The following is a 26,040-nucleotide window of genomic DNA, read 5'->3' on the forward strand; positions in this document are numbered from 1 at the left end:
CATTACGCAACCCTTGAAAAAAGCTTCTGTTTTTCCTTCAAATTATATCAGCGCTGCATAGCAATTTCTTCAAAACATGTAGATTCTGCATTAACTAGTTTGCTCACAGCAAAAAACTGATTAATGTTTCGACTCAATAAGAAACAATTGACAAAATGCTTAAATCAGGGCAGAACCTTGATGTACCGACTGCAATTTAAGATATATCGAATAGTTTTTGATACATTTATTTTTATTTGAAAAATCAAAAACAGTGAATAATAATAAAAAAAGGAAATAGTAATTTTGTGAAAAACGTCATACAAACGCTATAAAATTACAAAATGTTGTAAACACTACAAGTTTCGAAAAAAGCGCCAACTAGTTTTGATTTGCGTGATATTTGAAAAGCAACATATAAGTTTTAAACTCAAGAAATATTTAAAGCATCCTTACTTTGGAAGCATTCAGTCAAATTAACCAAAGGTTGTAAAATTTTTTAAAAATTACAACAATTTAGCTTGCCTCAAAAGAATATGCTTGATTTTGTGTTTAAATAAATAACCATTAAAACGTTAATTGAACAAATATTTTAGGCAACACCGTTTTTGGCAATTTGACACCGCCTTTTCTAGACGAAAAAATAATACGTACAGTTTATGATAGAGATAGATGTATTATAGTAAAGTGTTTGTATTGACATGGATTGATTTTGTTACAAACTAGCTCAAAAAACTCCGACCACACTTATCACAAAATTTAAATAAAAGTCTGGAAAAAACGAGACAAATAAATAACTTCTTTTTGACGCCCGTCGAATACACTTGAGGACCGTCGAACACACGTCACGTCCGTCGACCTTCCTCAAGACACCTGCAACAACAGAAAAAACTCTCTCTAAGCCTTATTTGCTCACGACGTTGTGGAGGTGTCGAAAAAACCTCAATTTTTTTTAGGAAATAGAAAAGTGTTTCTGCACTTGGAATAATTCTTAATAAATGTAATTTCGACAAAATGATTTTTTGACCTTTAAAAAGAGCAAAAACGGAGTGCTCAAGAGGATGAGTTCGAAAATCGATATCAGCTGGGAGAGGGCTGTGTTAATTAAATTACCAATTATGCAAAGAAGAATAATGAGTGGCTTTTCGTGAGCTTTTTTAAAAATATTTATATATATATTTACATATCTATATATGTAAATATATAGATTTCTTGATCAAAATTGATTTCTTGATCTGAATGCGCCCAGACGGTTATGCATACCTTATAATAAGCTCCCACGATTCTGTTCTTGTTATAATTTACAATGTCACGAATTAAACCACACTACGAAACGTTCCGAATTGAATTGAGGTAGCTAATTGGTTTTATTATTCCATATAGGACTCAAATTCTCATATTTAATTTTTGATATTATCAGCCTAAATAGTTTTGATAATAATTCATTTACCAAATTTTATTCAAGACCAATTAAAGAGCAGTCAAAATATTCAGGGCTTTGCCCTGATAAGAGCAGCATTGCTTATACCCGTGCCGAAAAGTTTTATATCTTATCCTAACTTTTGCTCATTCCGTATGAAAGGTTTAAATAAAGTAGGGATTTTCTTGATTTTTCCCCGCCATAATTCTGATCAAAAAACCCCCTTCCTGCAATTGTATGGACGGTTGTTCTAACCGCTTAGCCAGGTGACCGAATACTTACGAACAGTTTTAGTAAATTAATGCAAAGCAACACTTGTTATAACAAGTGTTAAATTGTATTGTATTGCTGCTCCCATTATGTATACTCGGAGCATTTTAATCTCAATGCGGTTGAGCAGTGAACTAACTTCTGGTATTTCTTTTCAGAAGTTGTTTATTTCTAAACTAAGAAGATAAATAGATCATTACTGAACAAAAAATACGATAAAATTTGGCTGGATAATCTAAATAACATTTCTGTCTAGACATACACTCTTCGTTGGGTGTGAGTGAACAGATAGTATTAATGATGCTAAGAACATTAAACGATTTATTTAAGCCTGGCGAATTATCAAATTATCAGTATCACCCACTACAAACTCGTTCCTAATTTTGTACGACTCAAAGTTTTAATATTGATAGTCAATAGTCCCAAATTGGCCCAAATGGCATTTTTCAAACCCACAGTATTTTTAGGAAAAAGACTTCACAGGTTAAACACCTGTTTAAATGTGAGCTAAAGACTTCAATTATTTTCAGATCATATAAAAAAATAGTCCCAAATTGGTCAAATTGTCAATTTTTCAAACCCCGATAACTTTGCAAATTAAAGACTTCACAAGGATAAATACATTTTAAAATTTGAGCTCAAGGTATCAAAACTTTTCATATGATATAGAAAAAACTCAACGTGGCTAGTTAAAAAATCGAAGTTTGTCTGAAGAAAAACAGAAACGCACTGAACACAAATGTTCCATCCTTTCTTCAAAAGTCGGGACGGACAGAAGGTGAATGTTAGCTTGCTTCCAAGATGACTACCTAATTTGCTGCGAAATTGTTTTGACACTCAATCAACCCAATTGCCAAGTATTAAACAGGTTTCAAGTTTCAATCGCTTATTTTCAGACTTTTCAATAGATGTTCGGATACAATAGATATTCGAAACTAAATCGCGTACGAGCTTTCTTTGAGCTTTGATTGGCGTGGCCATTCAATGGTAGCGTATGTTATACTGCTTTTTGGTTAAAACTACTAGTAAAAACAGAAGTTAGCCAGCCTATCGTTAAAAACTCTGACACGATAGAACTCTATTGTGTATCAATTTTCAATGGTACACTAAATTCTGTTCGTACTTGATATTTTATTTTGATTTGGACGCTGAAGCAAAGAAAAGCTCATAGTTCTTAAACAGTCCAAAAAACAAAAATTGACACGTCTTCGAAAAATACTCTAAAGAAAGCAATTCAAAGCTCACGATTTTGGAATTATATACTACACTACAAAAATCAAGTAAGCTAATTCTTATATCATCAAATATAAAAACGCATTTGACAATTATGGAACAATCTGATATTAAATAGTTTAAATAAGTTACTGTGGGAAAACTCAATTTATTATTATTATTATTATTATTATTATTATTATGATTATTATTATTATTATTATTATTATTATTATTATTATTACTATTATTATTATTATTATTATTATTATTAATATTATTGCCTCAGGTTTTGTTTGGAAGCACCGACGACTCAAATCCCAAGTTCGAAGGTCGAACTTGAGACCAATCATTGCCTCGAATAAAGTCTATGGAGTTTCATATTCATTCAGAACACGCGTCTTCTTGCCCCAATTATTCCTGCAAAATATGCGGAAATGTGTTCGCTACAACTAGGGGACTGAAACAACACATGCACGTACACAGCAGCTGTGTGGTGAAACCATTCAAATGCGAGGTTTGTGGCAGGTCTTATACTCAATTCTCGAACCTATGTCGACACAAACGAATCGTGCACTTCGATTACCGAAAAGTATTTTATTGTTCCACTTGCGGCGATAGTTTCAACTCTGTCATCGCTCTAAACAAACACCGACGCAGGTTCTGCATCAACAAGATTCTGAAAAGGGTCCGTCGACCATCAACTTCGGTAGCGACCACAGCAGCACAGATTTTGAATGTTCATGCTCCAAACACCCATTTCATGACAGGAAGCTGCGCTTCGGCTTCATCTTTCCACTCGATTGACGAGAACCGAACGCGGAGTCGACATAGTTTCAGTTCCGAAGAAGAAACTTTCATGAAAAGAGAGGAGATTTTAAATGACATGAGCTGCGAGTCACCGTCAAACAAAGCAACACGACAATCCAAAGATGATGCGGACTATTCCACCGAACAAGACATGTTTGAAAGTAACTTTCAAAGTGGGCTAGCCGAGAACAAACATCGTGATTCAAATGAAGCTTTTAGAGCGGCACAAAATTTCGGATCAACCGAAAAACTTCTGCCATTTGGTCATCAGGAAGCAAACGCTCTTGACCCTGAGCTGTCTGCTTGGCTGAGCATGGAAGACGTTTGCAATCAATCAGAGTACCAAAAACTATTGCAACAATCGCAACTTGGATTCGGTTCCGATGCCGGAGGGCAAGTCCCGAAATTGAACCCTGGAATCATCGGGGGTTCTCTTGTATCTGCACCCTTCTTTAGAGGTCTACTGACAGCTTCCTACGATTCGCATGACTTTTTTTGTAATGTGGAAGATTCTTTGACGATTTGTAGCTCTGCCAAGAAAAATTACGTGTGCAAATTCTGTGCCAGAGTGTTCCCTCAGTCAGCTAACTTGACTAGACATCTCAGGACTCACACGGGGGAGAAGCCGTTCTCGTGCAAGTACTGCAACTCAGCCTTCAGTATATCGAGTAATCTGCACCGGCACGTGAGGAATACACACATCAAAAAGAAACCATACCACTGCAAGGCAAGAGTTCATAAGTCATTGTTCTCCTATCAGTAGTATGCATATAGTGCGTTAGGATCGGGGGGGGGGGGGTTGTCATACATGGATGACCATTAGGTATAAATCATAATGGTCACCATGTATTAAATGATCAGCAATGGTCACCATGTAATAATCCTAATTGTCACCATGTATAATTTTATACCTAATAGTCCTCATGTAAAACTTCGGTATATTATTGAGTATTCCCACTGAACGTTGTGGTTACATGTTTGGTGCGGGAAAGGATTTGCCAAATCTTCGTTCTGAAACCAGCTGGAGTGTTTAACTGCGCTATAGACTGTTTGCTCAATTCTTCTTAAAACTTTGATTCAAACTCAAATTACATACAAATACATACAAAAGTATGCTTAAGACACTATCGCTTAAATGAAAATGTTTATATCCCAGATTAACTGAGTTCCAAAGCTGAACAAAATCTCGCACTTAAATACACACTAAACGCGGAATAGCGGTAGGTCAAATTTTATGTACAGACAATTCTCATATTAAATAACTGAATTTTATTTACTATACAAAAGTTAATGTGGTGTTTTTTGTGTTTTAATCTATTCGTCGATTTTTTGACCGTGGTTCTTCTACTTCAACTGCTTCATAATCGAAAAACGAATCGTTGAAGAATGACGACTCGTCCTCATCGGAAGTATTGGCCTCCAGATCCGCGATATCCCCGCTATCAATATCACTGTCGTTGGTTTCTGCTGCCCGAATCAGACCGGGGTCTGGAGTTTGCCAACTGCTATTGACCTGGTCCATCAGTTGTCGAAGCGAGCGATGTGGTTGTGTGTTCTCAACAGCAAAACTATCCTCAGAGTATTCATCATCAATTTCCGGATGGTCCCAATTAATGTTTTGAGTGTTAGCGAATTCTTCAGACACCCCATCTAGGAAATCGTCACAATCCCACGACACTGGCTGTTGACGATCTTCAAAAAATGGCATCCATTTTTCCAAATCGTCATCATCGGTTGGGTCAGAATTAACAGCGGCTGTGTTGTCATCACTATCATCAATGCCAATCACAGTTTGACCCAAGATGTTTTTGTGACCGTAGGGAAGAGTCTGCTGACCATCATCGAGGATGTAGCGTTTGTCATCAAAAGCTGATAACGATGTTTTCGTCGAAGTCACTGTTTGCAGATTGTGTGACTCGGATGCGATTCGACTGTTTTCAGTTTTGAATAACGAGCCAGAGGTCAAGGTGTCTCGATATCGCTGATGGCTCAACATCTTCTGAGCAGCTTTCGATACACCCTTCGCCGATAATTTTCTGCAATCTATAAATATAATTATATGATTTCTAATCAATTTTTTGATGATCACTAATGTGTGGTGGTAAAAAAAGAACCAAATGCAATCTGTGGTTTTGTGTTTTTTAGGAGCTACATCATGTTAACTTGAAGGTCAGGTGCAACAAAAAAAAATGACATGAAGGCCAGGTGTGACCTTAAAAATTAGTCATCATTAAAAAAATCGACCAACACAAAAAAAAAAATCCCCAAAAAAATTAAAAAATTTTTTTGCAAAAAAAAAAAAACACTTTTTCGCCCGAAAAATTTTTCGAACAAAAAAAAATTTTTTTTTTCCAAAAAAAAAAAAATTGTCCACAAAAAAAAAATCGTCCGCAAAAAAAAAATCGCCCACAAAAAAAAAAAAAAAAATTTCGCCCACAAAAAAAAATCGCCCACAAAAAAAATTTTTTTCGCCCTCAAAAAAAAAAAAATTTTCGCCCACAAAAAAAAAAAAAATCGCCCACAAAAAAAATTTTCGCCCACAAAAAAAAAATTTTTTCGCCCACAAATAGATATTGCTTTCCAAAAAAAATTCCACAAAAAATCAAAATTTTTTGAAATTCGTGCTCACAAATAAGGCAAATAGAAATTAATTAATTACCTCTGGACAAAATGGAATAAAGCTTGGGTTTGAGGGATATAAACTCGGTTATAATGTCTCCTGGAAACTCATCCTTGAATTTTAAAACAACCATTTTGTTTTTTGGGTCGTAGAGAGGGTGGTTCTTCGGGTAATTTGACAAGTCAAGTTCATTCAAAATATTCCTTTTTTCGGAAATTTCTCGGTATAAATCTTCACTTTTGACTTGGTACAGGAGACTGTCTGTATCAGAATACAGTAGTTGACATTCAAAATTTGGTTTCATTATATCGTAATGAAATTTATACATGTGAAACTTTGCTAACTCAAGAACACTAGCTCCCACAATTGTTGGGACATCCCAATAGATTTTTGTTGGGTTCGAAGTGAACGCTGCCAAGTTTTCTCCAAAAATTTTGTAGGATTTAAATTCGAATGCACTAATTTCTCGCAAAGCGGCATGATAATCTCTAACTATTCGAACAAGCATCCGTTTGCGCTTCGACTCGCATGTTTTCCCATAAGCACAATTGTTCAGTAGTTTGTACAAATCCTCCTCAAATTTATTTCTAGCTTGTTGTCGTTTAGTCGTGTTCAATGTGATGTATGGTTCTAACCATGCTTCTTGTTCAAACTTCAGCACACGGTGCACTTTTTTAACTTTAAGTCCCAACCTAACAAACAATTGCAATAGTTTGTAATGAATTGTATAGTTTGACTTGTCATGCAGCGTCTGCAGTAACTTTTTGGTCTTTCCAATTGAACGTCTTGCAATGTCTTGATTTTTCATCTGCTCGAGTAAATTCGTTTGGTAGGGACTCAACCAATCCTGGGGTACACTTTCTTTAGTAGGAGCTAAAGGGTAATCTTGATGATCCTCATGCAGTTCTTCTGGGTACTCGAGATCAACTTCCAATATAAATCCAATCAAAGAGTCTTCAGTCATGTTGAGGATTTGGTTCACAATCACCTCGTCTTCTATATGCTCTATTAACTCAAAGTTACGCATCGGTAATTTCTCCGTTTGCATGACGCCGCCATAGAGGTTATTTGCATCGATCATAAACCCGTAGGTGCTAGGTTGATCTGGGTTGAAGTCGGGGCATTCTTTGTTGTTGGCTTTGAAAAAGCGACTATGGAACACGGATGCAGTACCACCTCGCATCATATTCTCGACCATTTCGAGATGCCTGCGGTCTGATAAAAGCTGAACATTCGAGTCTTTGCAGATACGTTTGAAGGCGTCTCCAGCTAAGTTTGAAGCACTAAAATGGTGCGCGCAGTCCAGACCATAAGTTTGGTGACTAATTTGTCGAAATTCTTCAAAGACGCAAGCAAGAAGGAGTGTATCACACTTGAGATACAAGTTGTGATAATCCTCCAAGTTTTGACATTTGAACATTCTAAAAACTTTCCTTGCATGCTCCAGATCCGCTTGTGAAACTGCAACTTTTCCTCCATTCAAAACATCGGACCAATTTTGCAAAGGAGGCAATTCTTTTTCTGCAAATTTTTCTCTTTTGGTCATGTACGAATAAGGGTAGAAACCTTTTTGTCGTATCAGACACCGTTGCTCCTCCGTCTCGTTTGCAAAATACTTGTTCAAAACTGACATTTTTTCCGCTGGTAGATTATCAACCAATTTTTGCAAGGAAGAATTCAAAAACTTGCATGAGTCAATAAATCTGAGGTATTCAAAAACTTTTTGCTCGGATCCGTTTTTCCTTTTTATAGTTTTAATTAGGACTCCAATGCTTAACGATATATATTTTTCGTCGGTGCTAGGTATAACACTCATTGTACTTGTTGGCTCGCATTCATGCAATGCGAGACAAATGTGGTGAAGGTCATAGTTCTGGATGTTATGTCCAATGACTGGGGTGAAATTTACAGTTCGTCTTGCGAGGTTGCATTTTTCATGTGCCCATCCCAAAAATTTTCCAGAAAAATGGCAATGGTCAAGACATTTTTCGTGCTCATTGGTAAAATGTATACAGCAAATCCAACATGTTGATGTGTTTTCTTTGTTCAACGATTCTTGGCTTTCTAGAAATTGAGGAAACCGTCGCTTTTGATCATATATCTCTCTCGCTAATTGATGCAACTGATTGAGAAACTTTTTCATGCATTGATCAGAGCTGTCATAGTCAAAGAAGTAGGGCTGTGAATTTCCGTGCTCAATTACAGCCAATGAATACCCACAAGCTTCGTGTTTTTGTACAACTCGGGTAGATGATCGCGATGGATTATCAGGACAAGAATCTACAGGTTTCAGAAATGATTCAAAATCAAAATAAATCACAAGTGGTACAAACCACAAGGCCTGGAGGTTTTTGAACTCGTATCTGTTGGTACCTTTTTCTGCTGAAGGCATGACTACTAGAGCAGGTTCATGATCCTTACAACACTGGATGTGTTGCTCGTGAGTTTCATCACTCCAACTAATGTGAAAGCAGTTTCTACATAAACGTGCAATTGGGCGATACTTACACCCTTTGATTTCGCAGATGAACTTTAACAAATCGATTATAAGTACATAGTGATGCTTTGCAGGCTCATACAAGAGAAGCAGGTCCATGTCAAATATTTCAGTTTGGGTGCTGTTATCTTGGTTTGGTCGTTTTGATATATACATAGGCAACAAATCTCCCTTGTGGTACTGGAACACATTTACCCGCACGTCGTTAAGTTGTTCAAATTTTCCAATTGAAGCGAAACTCATGGGTGAATCAAAATTACTTTGGGCTTTGTGTGCACTTTCTGCAGTGTATGTATCAGGTTGTGTCCGCGCAGCTGCTGGGTTCGCTTTTTGTTGATCAGTTAGAAGTAGGTCAACACCATGCTTCAGACTATAAGCAGCGGTAAAGCAAAGTTCGAAGCAATTATTATCTTCGTGATTTCTAATGTTTATCAAATCCTGGGACATTCGAATTCGAAAAGGCAAGTCAATATAAGATGACCCACGGATTGGTGAAAACTTTGCAAGTTTAACAAAAACTTGAATTACATGTTGCAAAACCCAACCGCTTCCATAAGATGCAAAAGTCTCCAAAACTGCTTGCATTTTTTCGACCATTTCAAAAAACTCATCATCTTCTAATCCTAAGCTCATCACAGGTTTCATATCAGAGTTTGCATAAATGTCAATCCGCTCGTCGTGCTCAGTTTTACTAGAGTCATTTATTACTTTAGGTTTTACCAAACCTAAATTAGCGCTGAACTGAACTTTTCTAGGTCCTTCTGCAACTCGATCGATTATGAGACTTTGAATTTCATCTTTTTTCTCTTGCATAAACTGCAAAAGGTCAATCGGCTGAGTTTCATCCATGGGTTGGTTTCCGCCGATCACATACGTTTCAAGAACACCGAAAAAAGCAGACTCACTTTTTTGAAGATTGGTGCCGTTGATTTCGTCTTCATCGACAGCATGCACATCACCGAGAGCAGCATTAGCAGCGGCACTTGTAGTGGCTAAATCAGCAGAGGCAGCTCTCATAACAGGAAGACCATGGGTTGCTAGTAAATGAGCTGATAAGTTTTTGGGCGAATGAAATCCCAAATGACAATAATCACAAACACCTCCAAGTTGACCATGAGTGTGAAGAATATGTTTTTGTAAATTTGAAAGCATTTGAGCCGTGAATGAACACTCATTGCATCGATAAACAAAAAGTCCTTTTTCAACAAAATGTTTGTCACGCTCATGGCGACTTCTATTGCTCTTATTTGCATATTTCAGTGGACAAAAATTGCATTTGAACATTTTTTGAAATAAGTTAAGCTATTGATTTTAAGAAAGAAAAAGAATCAAGTGATCTCAAATTACACTCAGAAACAACAGTAAATTAGAAGCATAACTGTTCGTCTACCAATTGCAGAGAAAACGGTTTGTGTTTTGCGCGCGTAATTTTGAATTTGAATTAAAGTTCCCGCCAAAATTTGAATTAGATTTGAATTTCCCGCCATAACTGGCAAACTCAAATTCGATTGGACGAAACAGATAAATTGTTGTTTGAAACGTTAATAATTATTACAAACGATAGAAATTAATCTAAGCCAACCAAGTTTGGGCTAAATTTTAATCCAAAATGATTTTAGAGCCAAGATAGAAAAGTTTTAATTTTATATTTTATCAATTCAAATTATAAATTGATGAAATTTTCGAAATTGCAAATAAAAGTTGAGCATGTCACAACACATGATAGATCCTAAATATCCCAGTTGTCATGGGGACAGAATATCCTATAAAAACGTCAAAATTAGTATCAAAAACAGTTGAAATGATGAATAAGTAAAGCAAAATCTAAAAAATGACAGTTTTTTAACTTTCCAGGCGCATTGTTATCAATGATGTCAATCACGGAGCGGTCGCACGGTCCATATCACCATGAATTTGTCTCAGTTGTCTTTCGAGTTGAAAAAAAAGTCCGAAAAAATACTTTTCTGTAAAGAGAAATGAGTTCGTTGTTTTAGGGGGGATTAAGGGGATTAGCGTTTTTCTCGAAGACTATTGAAAAAACATCTACTCCCACAATCTCATTAGTCGTGCCCCTCAATGCACTTTCATAATAACACCACTTGCTCATAATAAAAAATTGCGTCTTCTGGTTGAAAATCGCATTTTTTCGGAAAAATGAAAAAACGATGAGTCATCAATTAAAAAGTTTGATTTTTATTATTTTTCTCAAATATTTTGCATGATGATGAATACTTGTATTTTTTTCAATATGACCATTTTTGGAGACAACAGTATCAATGATCAAATGGTAACTCCAATTTGTAGAAAAAGAAAAAAATTAATGCTTTTTTTTCCTTTTTGTAATTAAAAAATCAAATTTTTAACTAAAAAACCTTAAAAAAAATAATTATTTTTATCAAAAAGTTGGTTTTAAACATCTTTTATACTATTTTTAATTATGTTTAATTTGTATGATAACTATTTGAATAAACATATGACAACATAAGTTTTCATCCAAAATTATTTTTTTACAGTTTTTTTTTTTGACGTTAATTATCTTTTTTCAAAAAACGAATTTGATTTTTTTAATCTTGTTTTCTAAAAATTAGCATATATATATGGATGCTTTTCAGTTTTTTGTCAAGATCACTAATGTAAATAAGAACTTCAATGTTAATATGTTAAATCCTATTTGTGGAAAAAATGAAAATTTTACGGATTTTTTTTTTGTTTTTAATTGAAAAAAAAATAGTCAATTTAATAAAAATAAATGATTTTTGTAACTTCAATTTTTAAAGGCTTTTGAAATAAATTTTTAATCAGAACCCAATCGTGTGATAATTAATGAACAAATACAAGATACAAACTCAAACTCAATTTTAAAGTTAAATTATTATACACAATAAATACAAACAAAAATCAAAAAAACTCAACCTCAGTTTCAAAGTTATATAAGGTCCAAATACTCCTGCGCTTTCTCTAGTGTTGTTAACTTCCTTTTTTTCTTTGGCGCTAGACAGAGAGAAGGGGTTAAGTTTTCCATGTGGTTGCTCACAGTAGCCACAGGGGTACGCTTTGGAGTTGAGCAACCCGGTTCGTCAAGCCATGGTGAAACTACAGGGGAAGGATCAGCTTTCGGGGTAACTACTGATGGTGACTCAATTTGTTCCATTCCCCATAAACGATCAAAAAATTCAATTTCTTCAAAGTATTCTAATTGGTTTTCACACATCGGAGTAACATCACAATCGTATTTATACAAAAATTTTTTTACTGGTTTTGATAAAGTTGAAATATCAACCTGAAGAGCAAGAGGCTCGTCAGGATCCGTATATTTACCAGAATTGGTAAGGTAACTCAAATACTTTATATTCAGTTCTTCGTCTTTCTTTGAATTTTTTAAGGAAAGTTTACTGAATAAATGTAAAAAATTTTTGGGAATCATAACGTGATGAGTACAAGTCCACTCATCAGAATTGAAACTTTTTTCTTCGTTAATTATTGCTACAAAATTACCGTGAACGGTTTCATAAAAAATGGTTCTTTCGTAATTGGAATATCCGGCAATAATATAACAAGGCATTTTTGAAGAAAAGTTGGAAGAAAATGACAAACGTAACGCGGAGAGAAATGAAACTGAAATGAATTGTGAAAACGCCTCAAGAGATTAAAATAGGGATTGGTTCTTCTAAAATTAGAAATTTCAAGACCTCCTATGTAGTTTTTAATCGGTTTAATAAGGGAGGGCGTGTAAAATATTTATGTTACCTTGGGTGGTATTCTATGTTTATCTAAATTGCATTCAAACAAATAGCTTGTATCAAAAATAACGTTTAAACATTGTGACCTTTAACACCCATTAAAATTCTTATCAGTTGTACATGCACAAAATACTTATCCATGTGAACTAAATTGCAATCCAATATCTTTGCGATATAAATTACATGTGTATATAAATTAAAATAGATACAACGCCGCTTTCTTTTGCAGACATATACAATCAATCGGAACCATTCATTTCTTTCTATTCAGTTTTGAATCAAGTTACTTTGAAAATTTACTCGTTACAATGAATAAAACCAAAACAAGCACCACAGCAGATGCAGATAAAGATTTTGGCGATTGCTATTTCGATATTTCGGAAAACAGTAAAAGACTAGTGCGTGCTACATTGAAAACATATGACCAAACTGGAACTTATGTATTCCTGAAAGTTTTCAAAAAAGCAGCTGAAGGCGCTGAATTTGAATGTGTACAAAGACTTTCCTTAAGCAGCGAAGAATTTTCAAAATTACTAAAGTCGGGAAAGTCAATCCGAGCGCAAACAAGTGAAATTTCTGATACTGTTGAAAACAAAGACAAACCACAATCTAACTGTAAACGAGCCAGGAAATCTCAACTTTCCTCAAACACAAAGGATTTCAAGCACGACCCGAATTAATTTTCCTTTACAAAATGGCAGAAGCTATGTTCGAAGTTGTGTTACCTGATTATTTCAAAAAATTTCAACCAAATTTCAAATTTGTTATCACTGAAAAAAATCCTAATTTATCTACTTTTAAAAATTATGTTTTTGGAAGCCACTTCAAATCTGAATATTGCCCTTTTTCAGTCGAGAATGAAAAAAAAATTCATTACCATATATTGATTCAAGTAGATTCAGAGGAACAATTAAACCAATTTTTTCCTTCCCAAAAATGTTTCGGTGTTCCTTGTATTTTCACTTGCTTCAAATACTTAATTTCTCCTGCTAAAGATGTCAAAGGAAACGGTGAGTTATTTGACAAGCTTAAACTAGCTCTCACTTATTCAGCACAACCTGTTGCAGCCAATCTCGATTTGTTAGATTTCACTGCAATCAAAAAACGTTTACCCAATTTATTGCTTTCTGCAACATCATCTAAGAAACAAACTTCACCAAATCAAAACGTTTGCAAGAAATCTCCGGCCGTTGGGGGACAGAAACGAATTGATAATACAGTTACGCCTGCTGCATCGTCGACGTCAAACAAATCCGTAAGAGTTTCGACTTCAGTTTCAAAGAAACATACAGAAAGCAGACATGTTCAAACAGATGAGATGAATACAGAAACTTTGAAAAGATTTGAAAGTTTAATTAATGGACCCCATTCTGCCGCTTTTTGCAAAATAATGGATATTTTGACAAGTGGATATGGAAAACTTGATGTAGATACTGATGTGCTATTTGTGAAATTTTTTGTTGAAGAGAAAGTTAAGTTTTAATTGATACATACTTTTCATTATTCCCTTTTTATTATATTGAGTTCAGTAAACATGATTTCAACTTTCGATTTAAAACTCATTCATGAAATTTTTATAGACTTAAAATCACAATATCCAGACAAATCAGTCAGATTTCAGTATTTTTTAGCCACTTGTTTGTATTTGGATGCTGATATTAATTTGGATTTTGTTTTGAAAAACAGACCATATGGTGGTTTAATTGGAATAGACAATTCGTCGCTCGACAAACACTTGAAACATTTCAAGTTTCTTAGAATACATGCTATATTGCATGACGCAGCGGGATATTTGCAAGAAAAAAATCATACCGGTCCTGGGTACACATATGTTTTGCCTTGTCCAATAAAAAACTGTTACCTGGGTCACGTGACAGGTATTGCGTTTTGCTTATTTCTTAAAGCATTCAAACCAAAGTTATTTCGTTTGTTGGAATGTTGAGTGAAAGTCATGTTAACCCAAAGAAAGAAAACTAAAAAATTGTTTTTCAACCATCTCATTATTTTAGATATTGAAGGATTTAAATGTGGCAAGAAACCTTTGATCATAAAGGAACTTTCCGTTTGCTCTGCTAATACAATTGATACAATTCATTTTCTGCCACCAGTCCAATTCAACAATTTATCAAAAGAAGAGAAAAAAGCGTACAATTGGGTATCTAAATTTCTACACGGGCTTCGTTGGGACGAAGGTGAATACCCTTACTCATACTTGGATCAAATTTTTGACAGCATTCGTTTGAGGAACCCAAATTCCCATTTTTTTGCTAAAGGTACACAAAAATCTGTTTTATTAGCTGAATACTTGAAATTACCCGTGACAAATTTGGAAGATTTTGGCTGCCCAAAGATTGAACAGTTATTGGGTCAAGAAAAACATATTTGCAAACGACATTCTCATTTACTTCCCTCACATCAATTATTAAAGCATTGTACCCGTAGAAAATCCAAAGTTTTTTTCGATTGGTTACAAAATGAACTGTCCAATGATGCAAACAACCTTATCTCCAAATTTGGTGGTTTACGCTTCAATGACTAATCAGAGTCCTGAAAACAATTTAACACCAAGAATTAAAGTTACTCTTACGCGGACAGGCATATTAGATTGTCGAGGAAAACCTCTCCTGCAAAAACTCGAACAAATTACACTGAACGATATCGAAATCGACAATTTACGGAAATTTTTTACAGTTCTTGACTACTTTCACCTGTACAATGTCCAGACTCCAGGAATTTCGCCAGTCAATTCCGTTGTTCAATCTCAACCTGGAAGGGCTGCAACCTCAGCTGGGAGAGAGAAGACAAATTCATTTGCATGACCATCAGCTTCCAGCTGAACTGAAAGAATTAGTCAAAACTGATAACGTTGAGGAAATACATTTAGTTCAAGCCACTATCAGAGTTGCTGCTCATTTTGTTGTAAAGTTCAAATCTAATTGTAACCATGACAAATTCACAAAATATGAGTTTTTCTTCATTGAACGAGGAGTTGATTTGCCTGTTGAACCGAAATGACGAATCACATATATATATATGCCAAATTTTGTGAATCATAATAAATATATTTATTGATTGTCTTCATTTTCTTTTGATCTTGTGTGATTACTAGTTGCTAACATGTCGTGTTTGAAAATTCAAAATTTCAAAAAAAATTTTTTGCCAAAAGAAAACACACAAAATGTGAGTTTAACAGGTGAGAATTTACCAAAAGAGTTATTAGACGAAATCAGTACCGGAAACGTAGAAAAAATTGTTCGGATACTTCTGACAGACAAAAACATCGCAAGATATATAATAAAATACAAACCAAACGGCAATAGATCAGAGAGAAAAAAAGGCGATTGGTATGCAGTTGTAACTATCAACCTTGATAGAAATAAGCAAAAAAAGTCTTCGGGTAAACATGGAAATTGAAGAAACCACCATTGTCGAGAACAATGATTGCGACTTTGTTGACATTGGTGTTGCCGAAAAGTCTTTATCTCACGAAAACAGATCTTGGAAATTTTGTAATTCTGTTTCTCTTCCGTCTGCAGAAGTTGTCTTTTTCACGCAAGTCTGTTTCATTTTCATTTTGCTCTCTTTATCTATTTCAAAATTATCTTTTTACAACCTTAGTTGTGATGAGACTGCCATTTGGCTTTCAATACTATCCAGTACAGTTGGTTACATGTTACCCAATCCCAAGTTATAATAATGAATAAGATCATTTCAACAAAAGATCGTCTGTTTATGTCCGTTTCAGGTCCCTCAGGATCTGGCAAAACTGATTTAATTTTTCAAATGCTTCTCAAAGGTACATTCTATCCATCGTATAACAAGATATTTTATTTTTATCTTCACGATCAACCCAAATACCGTTCCTTTGTTTCTCACAACAAATTTGATATTGAATTTATAAAATTATCCAGCTTTGAAATTGTTAATAACTTACGGGATTGTATGATTGTCTTTGATGATACCTGTGAAGAAATTTTTAATGAAAAAGATTTTGTTAAATTAGCTACAGCAGGCCGACATAAAAATGTTCATGTTATTCATGTCAAGCACAATTTATTTCAGCAAAGTAAGCAATCACGTACAATAGATTTGAATACAACTCACTTAATTTTGTTCAAATCACCTCGCGACATTCAACAAATTGATTATTTAGGCAGACAGTTGAATAATGCAAAATTCCTCCGTCATGCGTATCAGTTGGCAACGAAAGAAGATTTTGGTCATCTGTTGATAGACTTGGATCCCAAAACTTCAGAATGTCTTCGTTATTCGTCAAACATAGTTCCACCATCACCAACCATTTTCTATTTACCATCCTCGAAAGCAGTTATCACATCTCTTGAAAATGAAAGAGAAAGAATTATGTATATTGAAGCAAATGCTCAATAGTCGCCATTGTAGATCAATTTTGACAGAAGCTGATTCAAATTTTATTAGATTTCTTTGCGATTGTTTTGTAAATGTTTTTCTGGGACATGTTCCAGCTAACAAGAGTTTCATCGAGAGTAAGAAAATACCATTTGGAAAAATTGTTGACCCTAAGTTTAGTATCCGAGAAAAACGAAAAGTTTTGGCAAACAATATTTCACTGGTTAAATCAATCGGAGAATCGTGTTACATTTACTTGAAAAACTAGAATCTCAGGCATGTATGCTGAAGAATTCATCCTCATTCCTCGAAAAACATATGCTCCAGATGAAAAAACTGCACCACAATCTCAAATCCTTCATAATCCATTAATTAACGACAAATCATCTCAACTCAATTACATACAACGATTTCGAGAACGAAATATCAGCCGTGACTCTCCACCACCATTAAACCCAACATCTCCTATTCCTTTAACCCCTAATAATGTAGTACCAAATCTGCACCGAAAAAGAAATTTATCTGCACTTACTAATTTCAGTGATGACGGTGATGATGAAGCAGAAAAAAATTTTGAATCAAACAATTCACTGCAGCAGACAAGTTCAAAGAGAACAGAAAAAAACGATGAAAAAAGTAATGGAAAAACCGCTGAAGTGTTTCGAAAGGTTATGGAATCCATTCAAGAGCTATTGGAAGCTAATAAATTGGAAAGGGCAAACATCGTGCTAAAGCAGTTGTTCAAAGTTGAATCCTTGACTTTAGACGTTGACGGATATGTTTTAATTCAAGGAAAACCAACACTCGTTAAAATTGAATCTTTTTTGTACGATACACAGCAAAACACAAAAAAACTTGAGGGTGTTTTTTATCCACAAATTTTGAAAGAACTGAATCTTGATCCTAGCTTAGTGTCCAACACTTATGCCAAACAGATTCTCCGCTCGCTTAAGAGCGAAGCAGCTAAGCCCTTCTCAACTTCTTCCTCCTTCGTCTCCGACGACAACCCGACAACTGAGTACTCGAAGAGATCAAAACCCTCCTCTTCGAAGACTCGATCGACAACTCTCAAACCCAGAACCAAGCAATCAGACAAAAGAAAAACCCAGAAAAAAGAATTTTTCCCCAACACCAACGACGACGATGACGACGATGATAAAAACTATGAAAGCAGTAAAGAATCGTTTGCGACGACGTCAACAAAAGAATGGAAATCCTACTATCAGTGAAGAAAAGAAACTCAAATTACTCTACACGAAAGGTCCAGCTGCATTTGGTAGCGTTAAAAATTTAACAAATGCTAGTCAACTCTCACCAAAAAAAGTTGAAAAATTTCTGAGATCTCAATCATCACATACAAAGTATGGATTGTTTCGTAAAACATATCCTCGGCTAAAAGTGATTGTTAACGATATCAACGAAATTTGGTCTCTTGACTTGGCTTATGTTGATAAATTGGCTAAATATAACCGAGGGGTACGATATTTGTTAGTTGCTGTCGATTGCCTCTCTCGCTACTTACGAGTGGAACCCCTGAAGACCAAATATGCTAAGGAAACAACCGAAGCTTTCAAAAAAATGATCAAAACAAAACAACCAAAAAAAGTTTGGGTTGACAAAGGCACCGAGTTTAAAGGAGAGTTCGAAAAGTTATGTACTAAACGAGAAATCATCAAATACAATACTCACAGTGAAAAAAAATCAGCGTTTGCCGAAAGAAACATTCGATCGCTGAAAAGTATTATGTACAAATACTTGGAGTTTGAATGGACTTACAGTTATATTGAAAAATTACAAAGTTTTGTTCAAACGATTAACTCACGCGTTAATAGAGTAACAAAATTGGCTCCAAACAAGGTCACAAGAAAACATGTACCTGCTTTAGTTTCATTAATTGCAAACAGTTCATCGAAGTTGGTACAGAAACCAAAATTTTATGTTGGTGACTATGTTCGAATAGCGAAGACTGACTTGCCTTTTAGAAAAGGTTACAAGCAGATTTTTACAGACGAAGTTTTTGAAATAGCTGCCATTCCTACTGTAAACCCTCCAACATACAGTCTCATTGATGCGGAAAAGGAAGAAATCAGCGGAAAATTTTATGAAAAAGAACTTAGTTTAATTGGAAACAAAGCTGATTATAACGAAAATGGGCAGTGATGAGTTTACTGTACATTTGATTTCAACAGCATCAATGGATTATTTCCCAGGCAACACTTTGGCCAGTTTTAGAAATTTTTGTAAAGAAGAAATAGCTTTAGACGGAGATTGGAGAGTTGCTCTCTCAGAAATAATTTTCCCCACAAAATTAAACAATGTTACTGATGAGGAATTTACGTACTTCAGAGCATCCGAAGTAGTAGCCAGTAAATCCAACGCTGGCAATCGGAATACAATTTCCAGACCCTACTATGGCGAAAAAGTTTTTATCAAATCAGGAGAGTACACTTTTATAGAACAATTGATTAATGAGATAAAAACAAAACTCAAAGACAAAATTCATTTTGATGCGAGTCCTCAAGAAATCACGAATAGCATGAGCATTTGGATGAACGCAAATGAAGGAATCTCATTCCCAAGTCCCCAAATACCCAGTCTGTTAGGCTACAATGCAAAGCTTGATGAGAACGGTGAATATCACATTGGTTACAAAATGATACCCTCCTTCGATGCATCTTATGAGGGAAACGAACTGTACGAATCTCATTTCCCATATGACTTATCAAGTGGGACAAGTCTAATTTTTGTCTATATTGACATTATTCAATACCAAACTGTTGGTGATGCAAAGGCCCCATTGTTACGCGTCATTGATTCAAATAGACGCATCAAAAACGGTAGTGCCTGCAGCATTGAACCTAATCATCGAAAAAACTTCACTAATTTAGACTACAAAAAATTATTCACTTCATCTGTACAATCAATATCGGTACAGTTGCGCACAGAAACTGGAAGACTAGTGCCCTTTGCAGGAACTGGTAAAGTTGTGTTGACTCTAAAATTCAAGCGCTTTGATTGAAAACCAATGGAACAATATTATGCAAAGCAAGCTTCACTTCCTCATTTCTCTGGACACTACCGACAACGCGGCAGTGGATTTGGCGCTTTGGCTGCTGGTATTGGTCGTGTTGCTATACCGTTTGCACGACGGGTTATTCTACCGGCTGCGAGAAAACTGGGCAGAGAACTTTTGATGAGTGCAGCGCCAGAACTAATTGATGTCGCTATGAAAAAGAAGTCTCCTAAACAAGCATTGAAAAACACTGTCACAAAAACTGCAAGAAAACAACTCGGTGGTGGTAGACGTCGTCGTCGAAAGACACCAATGAATGGATTACGAAGAAGAAGGTCAGTAGGGGCTCGAAAAAGAAAAACAACCATTCGAAGAAAAACCAGACCAGTGAGAAGTCGAGCAGATTTTTTCTCAAACATAAAAAATGATCGCTAATTTGTTACCCAATGAAGCTACCCATAGCTCTCTGGATTTGTTTGAAAAACAACCTCTTTTGATTACTTTTGAAAACGCTTTTGATCAAAAAATTGGACCTGTCTATTCACCCAATGGACCAATGCTTGAATTTGAAATCACCGGTGACCGTAATAATTTTGTTGACCTGCAAAAAATTTATTTGGAAATACGATGCAAAGTAACGCAATCAAATGGAGCTGATCTGCGATACGACAACACTGATCCTACTGTGTCTGATTCACCGTTCATCGTAAACAACTCCCTGTATTCCCTTTTCTCTGACTGTACCCTCTCTGCTAATGGACTCAAAATCTCAAATGCCAATAGTAATTTTGCGCATAAAAGCTTTATTGGAACAGAATTTTCTAACAGCAAAGGAGCCAAGGACTCATGGCTTAAGTGTCAGGGATATCGTTTTGAAAACAATCCCGCTGCAATCGATGCAGCTGATTTCACATCTCAACGAGAACTGGTCCGTGAATCGAGGCAAATTTGGTTCTATGGACCCGCTGGAGTTGATTTTTTCACATGTGACAAGCATTTGTTGAGCGGTGTTACCCTCAGACTTTCCTACAGACGTTCTCATGAAGACTTTCTCATTATATCGGAAGATGCTGCCAAGCATTACAAGCTGCAAATACTCGAAGCGAACCTATATGTTAGAAAAATGACTGTGACTGACCACGTGCTCTCTGCCATTGAATCAACTTTGCTCAAAACTCCTGCGAACTACCCATATCAAGAAGAAATTACAAAAACATTTCTTGCAACAGCTGGTCAGCGCAGCTGGCAACAGGAAGATATTTTTGCTCGTGAACCGGTGAGACAAATTATCATAGCATTGAACACAAATAATGCATTTCTAGGAACAAACCGAACGAATCCTTTTCATTATCAAAAATTTGGATTGGAGCAAGTTACTTTGAGACGAAATGGTTTACCAATAGCAAGTACACCAATCAGTACACAAGATCATAAACGTCTCTTCTTCAACACACTATCAGCGCTGGGTTTGTTGCACTGCGGGCTGGGAATCACTCTGGATAACTACCAACAGCACTTTATTATGTGTTTTGATCTCACTAGCACACAGCAGGCAGCTCATGACTTCTTGCATCCAGAACTTACTAACTGCTCAGTTTCACTCGATCTTCAATTCTCAAACGCTTTGACAGCAAACCTGGAAATTTTTGTTTGGGGTATACGCTCATCCAATGTATTTATTACCTCCGACCGCAAAGTCACAAAGAACGTCCTTCCCATTTCGACAGTCTGAAAATGGATGAAACCCAGTTGCAGGACCTCATCCAGAATTGTAAACATCTGAAATATAAGTTTTTTGGAGTATTTGCAGCCGACAATTTTCCACCTCTCATCCCAAACAATATCTTTATGATTGTGAACACTTCAAAATCAGATTCTCCGGGGACACATTGGATTGTGATATGCAACAGAAGAAATGTTTTATACTTCGCTGATCCTCTCGGTCTTCCTCTCTGGCAGTACACCAATCTGTATAAACGATTGAACGAGAATTTTCATCAAGTGACTGAATTGATGACAAACTTTCCCATGCAAGACTCAAACTCTACCATGTGCGGTTCTTTTTGTATTTATATTGCACATTTGATTTTTGATAAAAACTTTAATGGTGATGCTTCTGATTTTGTTTACATAACTGATCATGTTTTGAAACGTTTCCTAACTCACATGCTTACCCATTAACCAACCATTTAATATGGTTGATTTATACATTTTACAATTTAATTTTGAACAATACATTCTTTTAGTAATTGAAATTTTACCCAATTGTTAACTGAATAGCAGTAATTCGAGAAGTTAAGCTTTTTATCAAAGTGAGAAAAAAAGTACAAAATCGATCTATGGGGGGATATCACCATACCAGCTACTGTTGCCTCCTTTCAGTACAATTTCCGGACGGGTTTCGAAACGCCGCCTTTCGGCTGAGAGTCGAGCGCCATGCGTTTTCCTCTACTCGGACCCCAAGAAATTTTGTTCCACTTCAATTTTATAGTAACAAGTTAGGTACACGTCTTAGAAATGGTTGCAGCAAAATTAATGGGCACTTTTGGCTTTCATCAGTGTTCTCGTTTTTCAAGATCTTTAGACACTTCAACCTTTTAGCTCTATCAATCTTTCTATAAAATCAAAGCTTTTGTCATAGATTTCAGACGTTTATTTTTTAGTCTCCTGTAGACACGGAAAATGGAAATGTCGAAATTTTCAAGCCAATTTCATTATTTTAGAGTTTTCAGTGTTCCATAATTTTTCTTTGTTTTTACCTTCAATTGGCTGAACGAAATTTTTCATTCTTATTTTGGTCAAATTGATCATTAATTTTTGCCTAAATAGAGGTGGCGGCCGCCGCACTTGACGAATTTTGCTTTCTTCGAGATTCAGTAATAAAACATGCATTTTTGAAGGAAATCGTTCACCGCAGCCAACAGTTAAGCTACGCTGCCAAAATCTTGTGCTTTCCTATATACCAGATAGTTTGGTCGCATATAATAGGTATATAACGTCATTTTACATGTAAACAAACCAATACCCCCAAACTTTCGAAGGGAAAACATGCACCGACCAAAACTTAATTCCATTCCCGTTTCCACAACGTTCAGTGGGAATACTCAATAATGTACCGAAGTTTTACATGAGGACTATTAGGTATAAAATTATACATGGTGACAATTAGGATTATTACATAGTGACCATTAGGTATAAAATTATACATGGTGACAATTAGGATTATTACATGGTGACCATTGCTGATCATTTAATACATGGTGACCATTATGATTTATACCTAATGGTCATCCATGTATGACAACCCCCCCCCGATCCTAGTGCACTATATGCATACTACTCCTATCATTAGTAATTATTCTACAATAATTACGACTTAAATTGACAACTTGTTTGAAAACGTTTGAAATGGAATTTGAAAAATAAAAAGTGGAAAAATAAAAAGAGTTAATCACCTTTTTTAAAAAAAATTTCAAATAACGCGATAAGTATCACAGCAAGTATAAGCTTCTTAGAATCGTTTCACACCTCCTTTTTGAGAAAAATGATTATTTTTTAAATAATAAATTCTTTCTGTTCAGGTGTGCGACAAAATCTTTGGACAGCAGAATAATTTGAAACGACACATGAAGAAGCACGAGCATAATCACCCTATCTCCTCCGCCTCCAACTCACAGCTGATGAATGAATCACGTGACACGACGCCCGAGCTCTCGGACTCATTGACGTCATCAATGTCACTCTCGATAGGAATTAATCTCAGCACACCGTCTTCAGTGTTACAACGTGATACTGCTACTCAAATGATGCCATCCGCAGGATCCATCGGAGCCCTTCCAGCATCATCTACTGTGCAAATCATTCGAGGTTGTCCTTTGTCCTCTCTGCCCCAGTTAGCAAGGAAATCGGTCATTTGTCCCAACCCGGGAGTGAATCATGAGTCGTCGACTCAGTCGAATGTCCCAATGTCATTTCACCTCTAAAGGGTCGATGACCTTCAGCGAACCCGTGCAAAGCAGCTCTGCACACTTACCTCAACTCAATTCTTTACCAAAAAACAGCAGTTAAGACACACAGCCGAAATGAGCTCAGCTCTCGTAGGTTCAACGCCACGACCGATGACATGATGTCCAACTGCTGCCATAAGCCTCAAACAACTTTAATTTTGATTCGCACATAAATTAAGATTCAATTTGTACACAAGTTTTTTTTGCCATTTTGTAAATCATCACGTTTTTGAGTCAGCCTTGTGAGCGCTCAATTAAGAAATATTTCTAGTTTTGCCAACTTATTGGTAAACACATAGTAAGGTAGTAATATAGGTTTTTCGCTGTACCAGTTTGAAGTTTTCGTCATCATCGTAACAATAACTTTGAGTTTAGTTTCTGATGTTGATCAAAAATGTTCATAGTAAAAATTTCCATACATGGAAAAAAAAACTCTCAGCATAAATGTTCATACAATTCTGTACGTAAAGAAAACTGAATGAATTTTGGTGGCAAGATGTTTCTTCATAATTTGAAGTTGAAAAAAGGATAAGAGTTAACCTTTAAATCTTGTTTTGTCGGAGAGCTCAAAAAAAATTTTCGTAAATAGCCCTGAGATTATGTAATAGCAAAACTTCACTGGTAAACTACATTCAAAGAATTGTTATGCATGTTAATATATTGCATTTCACCGTCTTAGAGCGAAAACATAATTATTTTGCTTGTGGCTAAAAATTTTTTACTCAGATGAAAAAAATGGATTGAAAACGGTAGACATTTTTTTGCCAGCTTTGAAATTAAATTAGCTTATAAACAAAATACTGATTAACCTGGCTGCACACGAAATAACCACTGTGATAGACAAAAAAATCAATCTAACTTAACTAAAATGGACACTAAATGAAAAACATTTTTTGTTTGTGCATACAAATGATTATGCGAAAATGTTTTGGAACTTGTTCCGAGCATTGAAAATGGGGAAGAGTTTTAATGGCCACAAATAATGATCTGACTGGGTTGAGTGATATATCATATGAAAGCCCTCTCAGTCGTGATTCAAACCACCTTAAAAAGTTTTCAAAAAGATTTCCCAATGTCAAAAAAACCGGTTCGAAATTTTTGATTTTCTGTCTTAATTCGAGCAAATAAAGCAAGCGAACAGGCTCTTTTTGTTTTCCAAGCAAAATCTGGTACCATAAGTAATTATCGGAATGGGTCGAGTGTTATATCATACTAAAGCACTTTCAATGGTGATTCGAACGACATTTAAAAAATTCAAAATTTTTTTCACAGTGTCGAGAAAATTTGGTTTGAAATTTTATATTTGTAGTCTAATTTCGAACAAATATAGTGTGAGCGTGTATGCCTTAAATAGTTTTGTAAGCTATTTCAAAGCCAGGAAAACTTAAATGTACTCAAATAAAATTAGTTTTTGGAGTTTTTTAGCGCCATTTTGAAAACAGAGGTTAAAAATTTCTGCTAAGTCTTAAAAAAAATTTTATTTTACAATTTTTTTTCGTTTTTCTTCAAAAATTGTTTTCCGAATGACTTTTTTACTATGATTGTCAAATATGCCTAAGCTTTTTTCCGTCCAGATATTTTTATCACACCATGCAGAGAAAAAATACACTAATTTAAAAAAAAAATTTTTGCATTTTTCTAAGACTGTGATAGAACATTATGTGCTACTTGCCTAGTAACCGGATATCCTTGTTTAAATTGGAAATAGTTACTTGTAAATTTTGTAGTTTTTTGCAATCAATGCCTTAAGACAGGGATTTTTTTAAAATGTTTTTAAATAGACTTCAGTCATCGAATTTTAAATAAACTTTTTTGTTGGTATTTGTTTTTGAGACCTTCATCTTTTTATGGAATCAAGTTTGAGCAAAAAACGCTAATGTTCATAAAAGATTGTCAAAAGTTGAGTAAAATGAACACAAACTCTGACATTTCAGATTTCAGACCAACTTTTTGTAGGTATAGAGCACTTCAATAAAAGCATTGTAAACTGAAACTAGCAAAAATTTAATTAATCTCAGTTGTTTTGTGCTCAATTTATAAACAAAAACATAAAAAGAATCTAAACACTGATATTTTTTTTCAAAAAATTTATAAGCAAGGTACT

The 26,040-nt window shown here is 35.2% G+C and overlaps 1 protein-coding gene across 2 annotated transcripts; it reads left to right on the top strand.

The window, feature by feature from the left end:
• The first annotated feature begins 2,821 nt into the window (after positions 1–2,821).
• LOC134854679 (zinc finger protein egl-43-like) lies at positions 2,822–24,126 on the top strand. Of its 2 annotated transcripts, none has more exons than XM_063871035.1 (3): positions 2,822–2,949; positions 3,171–4,418; positions 23,511–24,126. In XM_063871035.1, exons 2-3 carry the CDS (start codon positions 3,252–3,254, stop codon positions 23,910–23,912), a joined length of 1,569 nt encoding a protein of 522 aa, XP_063727105.1. In that variant the 5' UTR covers positions 2,822–2,949; positions 3,171–3,251; the 3' UTR covers positions 23,913–24,126. The 2 variants fall into 2 exon arrangements, with proteins under 2 accessions (XP_063727105.1, XP_063727104.1); XM_063871034.1 differs by having other exon boundaries at positions 3,185–4,418.
• The last annotated feature ends 1,914 nt before the right edge of the window (positions 24,127–26,040 follow it).

The sequence above is a fragment of the Symsagittifera roscoffensis genome, chromosome 9, assembly GCF_963678635.1.
Source record: "Symsagittifera roscoffensis chromosome 9, txSymRosc1.1, whole genome shotgun sequence".
NCBI classification, from domain to species: Eukaryota; Metazoa; Xenacoelomorpha; order Acoela; family Convolutidae; genus Symsagittifera; species Symsagittifera roscoffensis.

What these genes read in the sequence shown, in the direction of transcription:
- LOC134854679 (XM_063871035.1), top strand. Translation starts at nt 3,252, where the DNA reads ATGGAGTTTCATATTCATTCAGAACACGCGTCTTCTTGCCCCAATTAT. An exon ending in AGAAACCATACCACTGCAAG is followed by an intron (nt 4,419 to 23,510) that starts GCAAGAGTTCAT and finishes CTTTCTGTTCAG; the next exon opens with GTGTGCGACAAAATCTTTGG.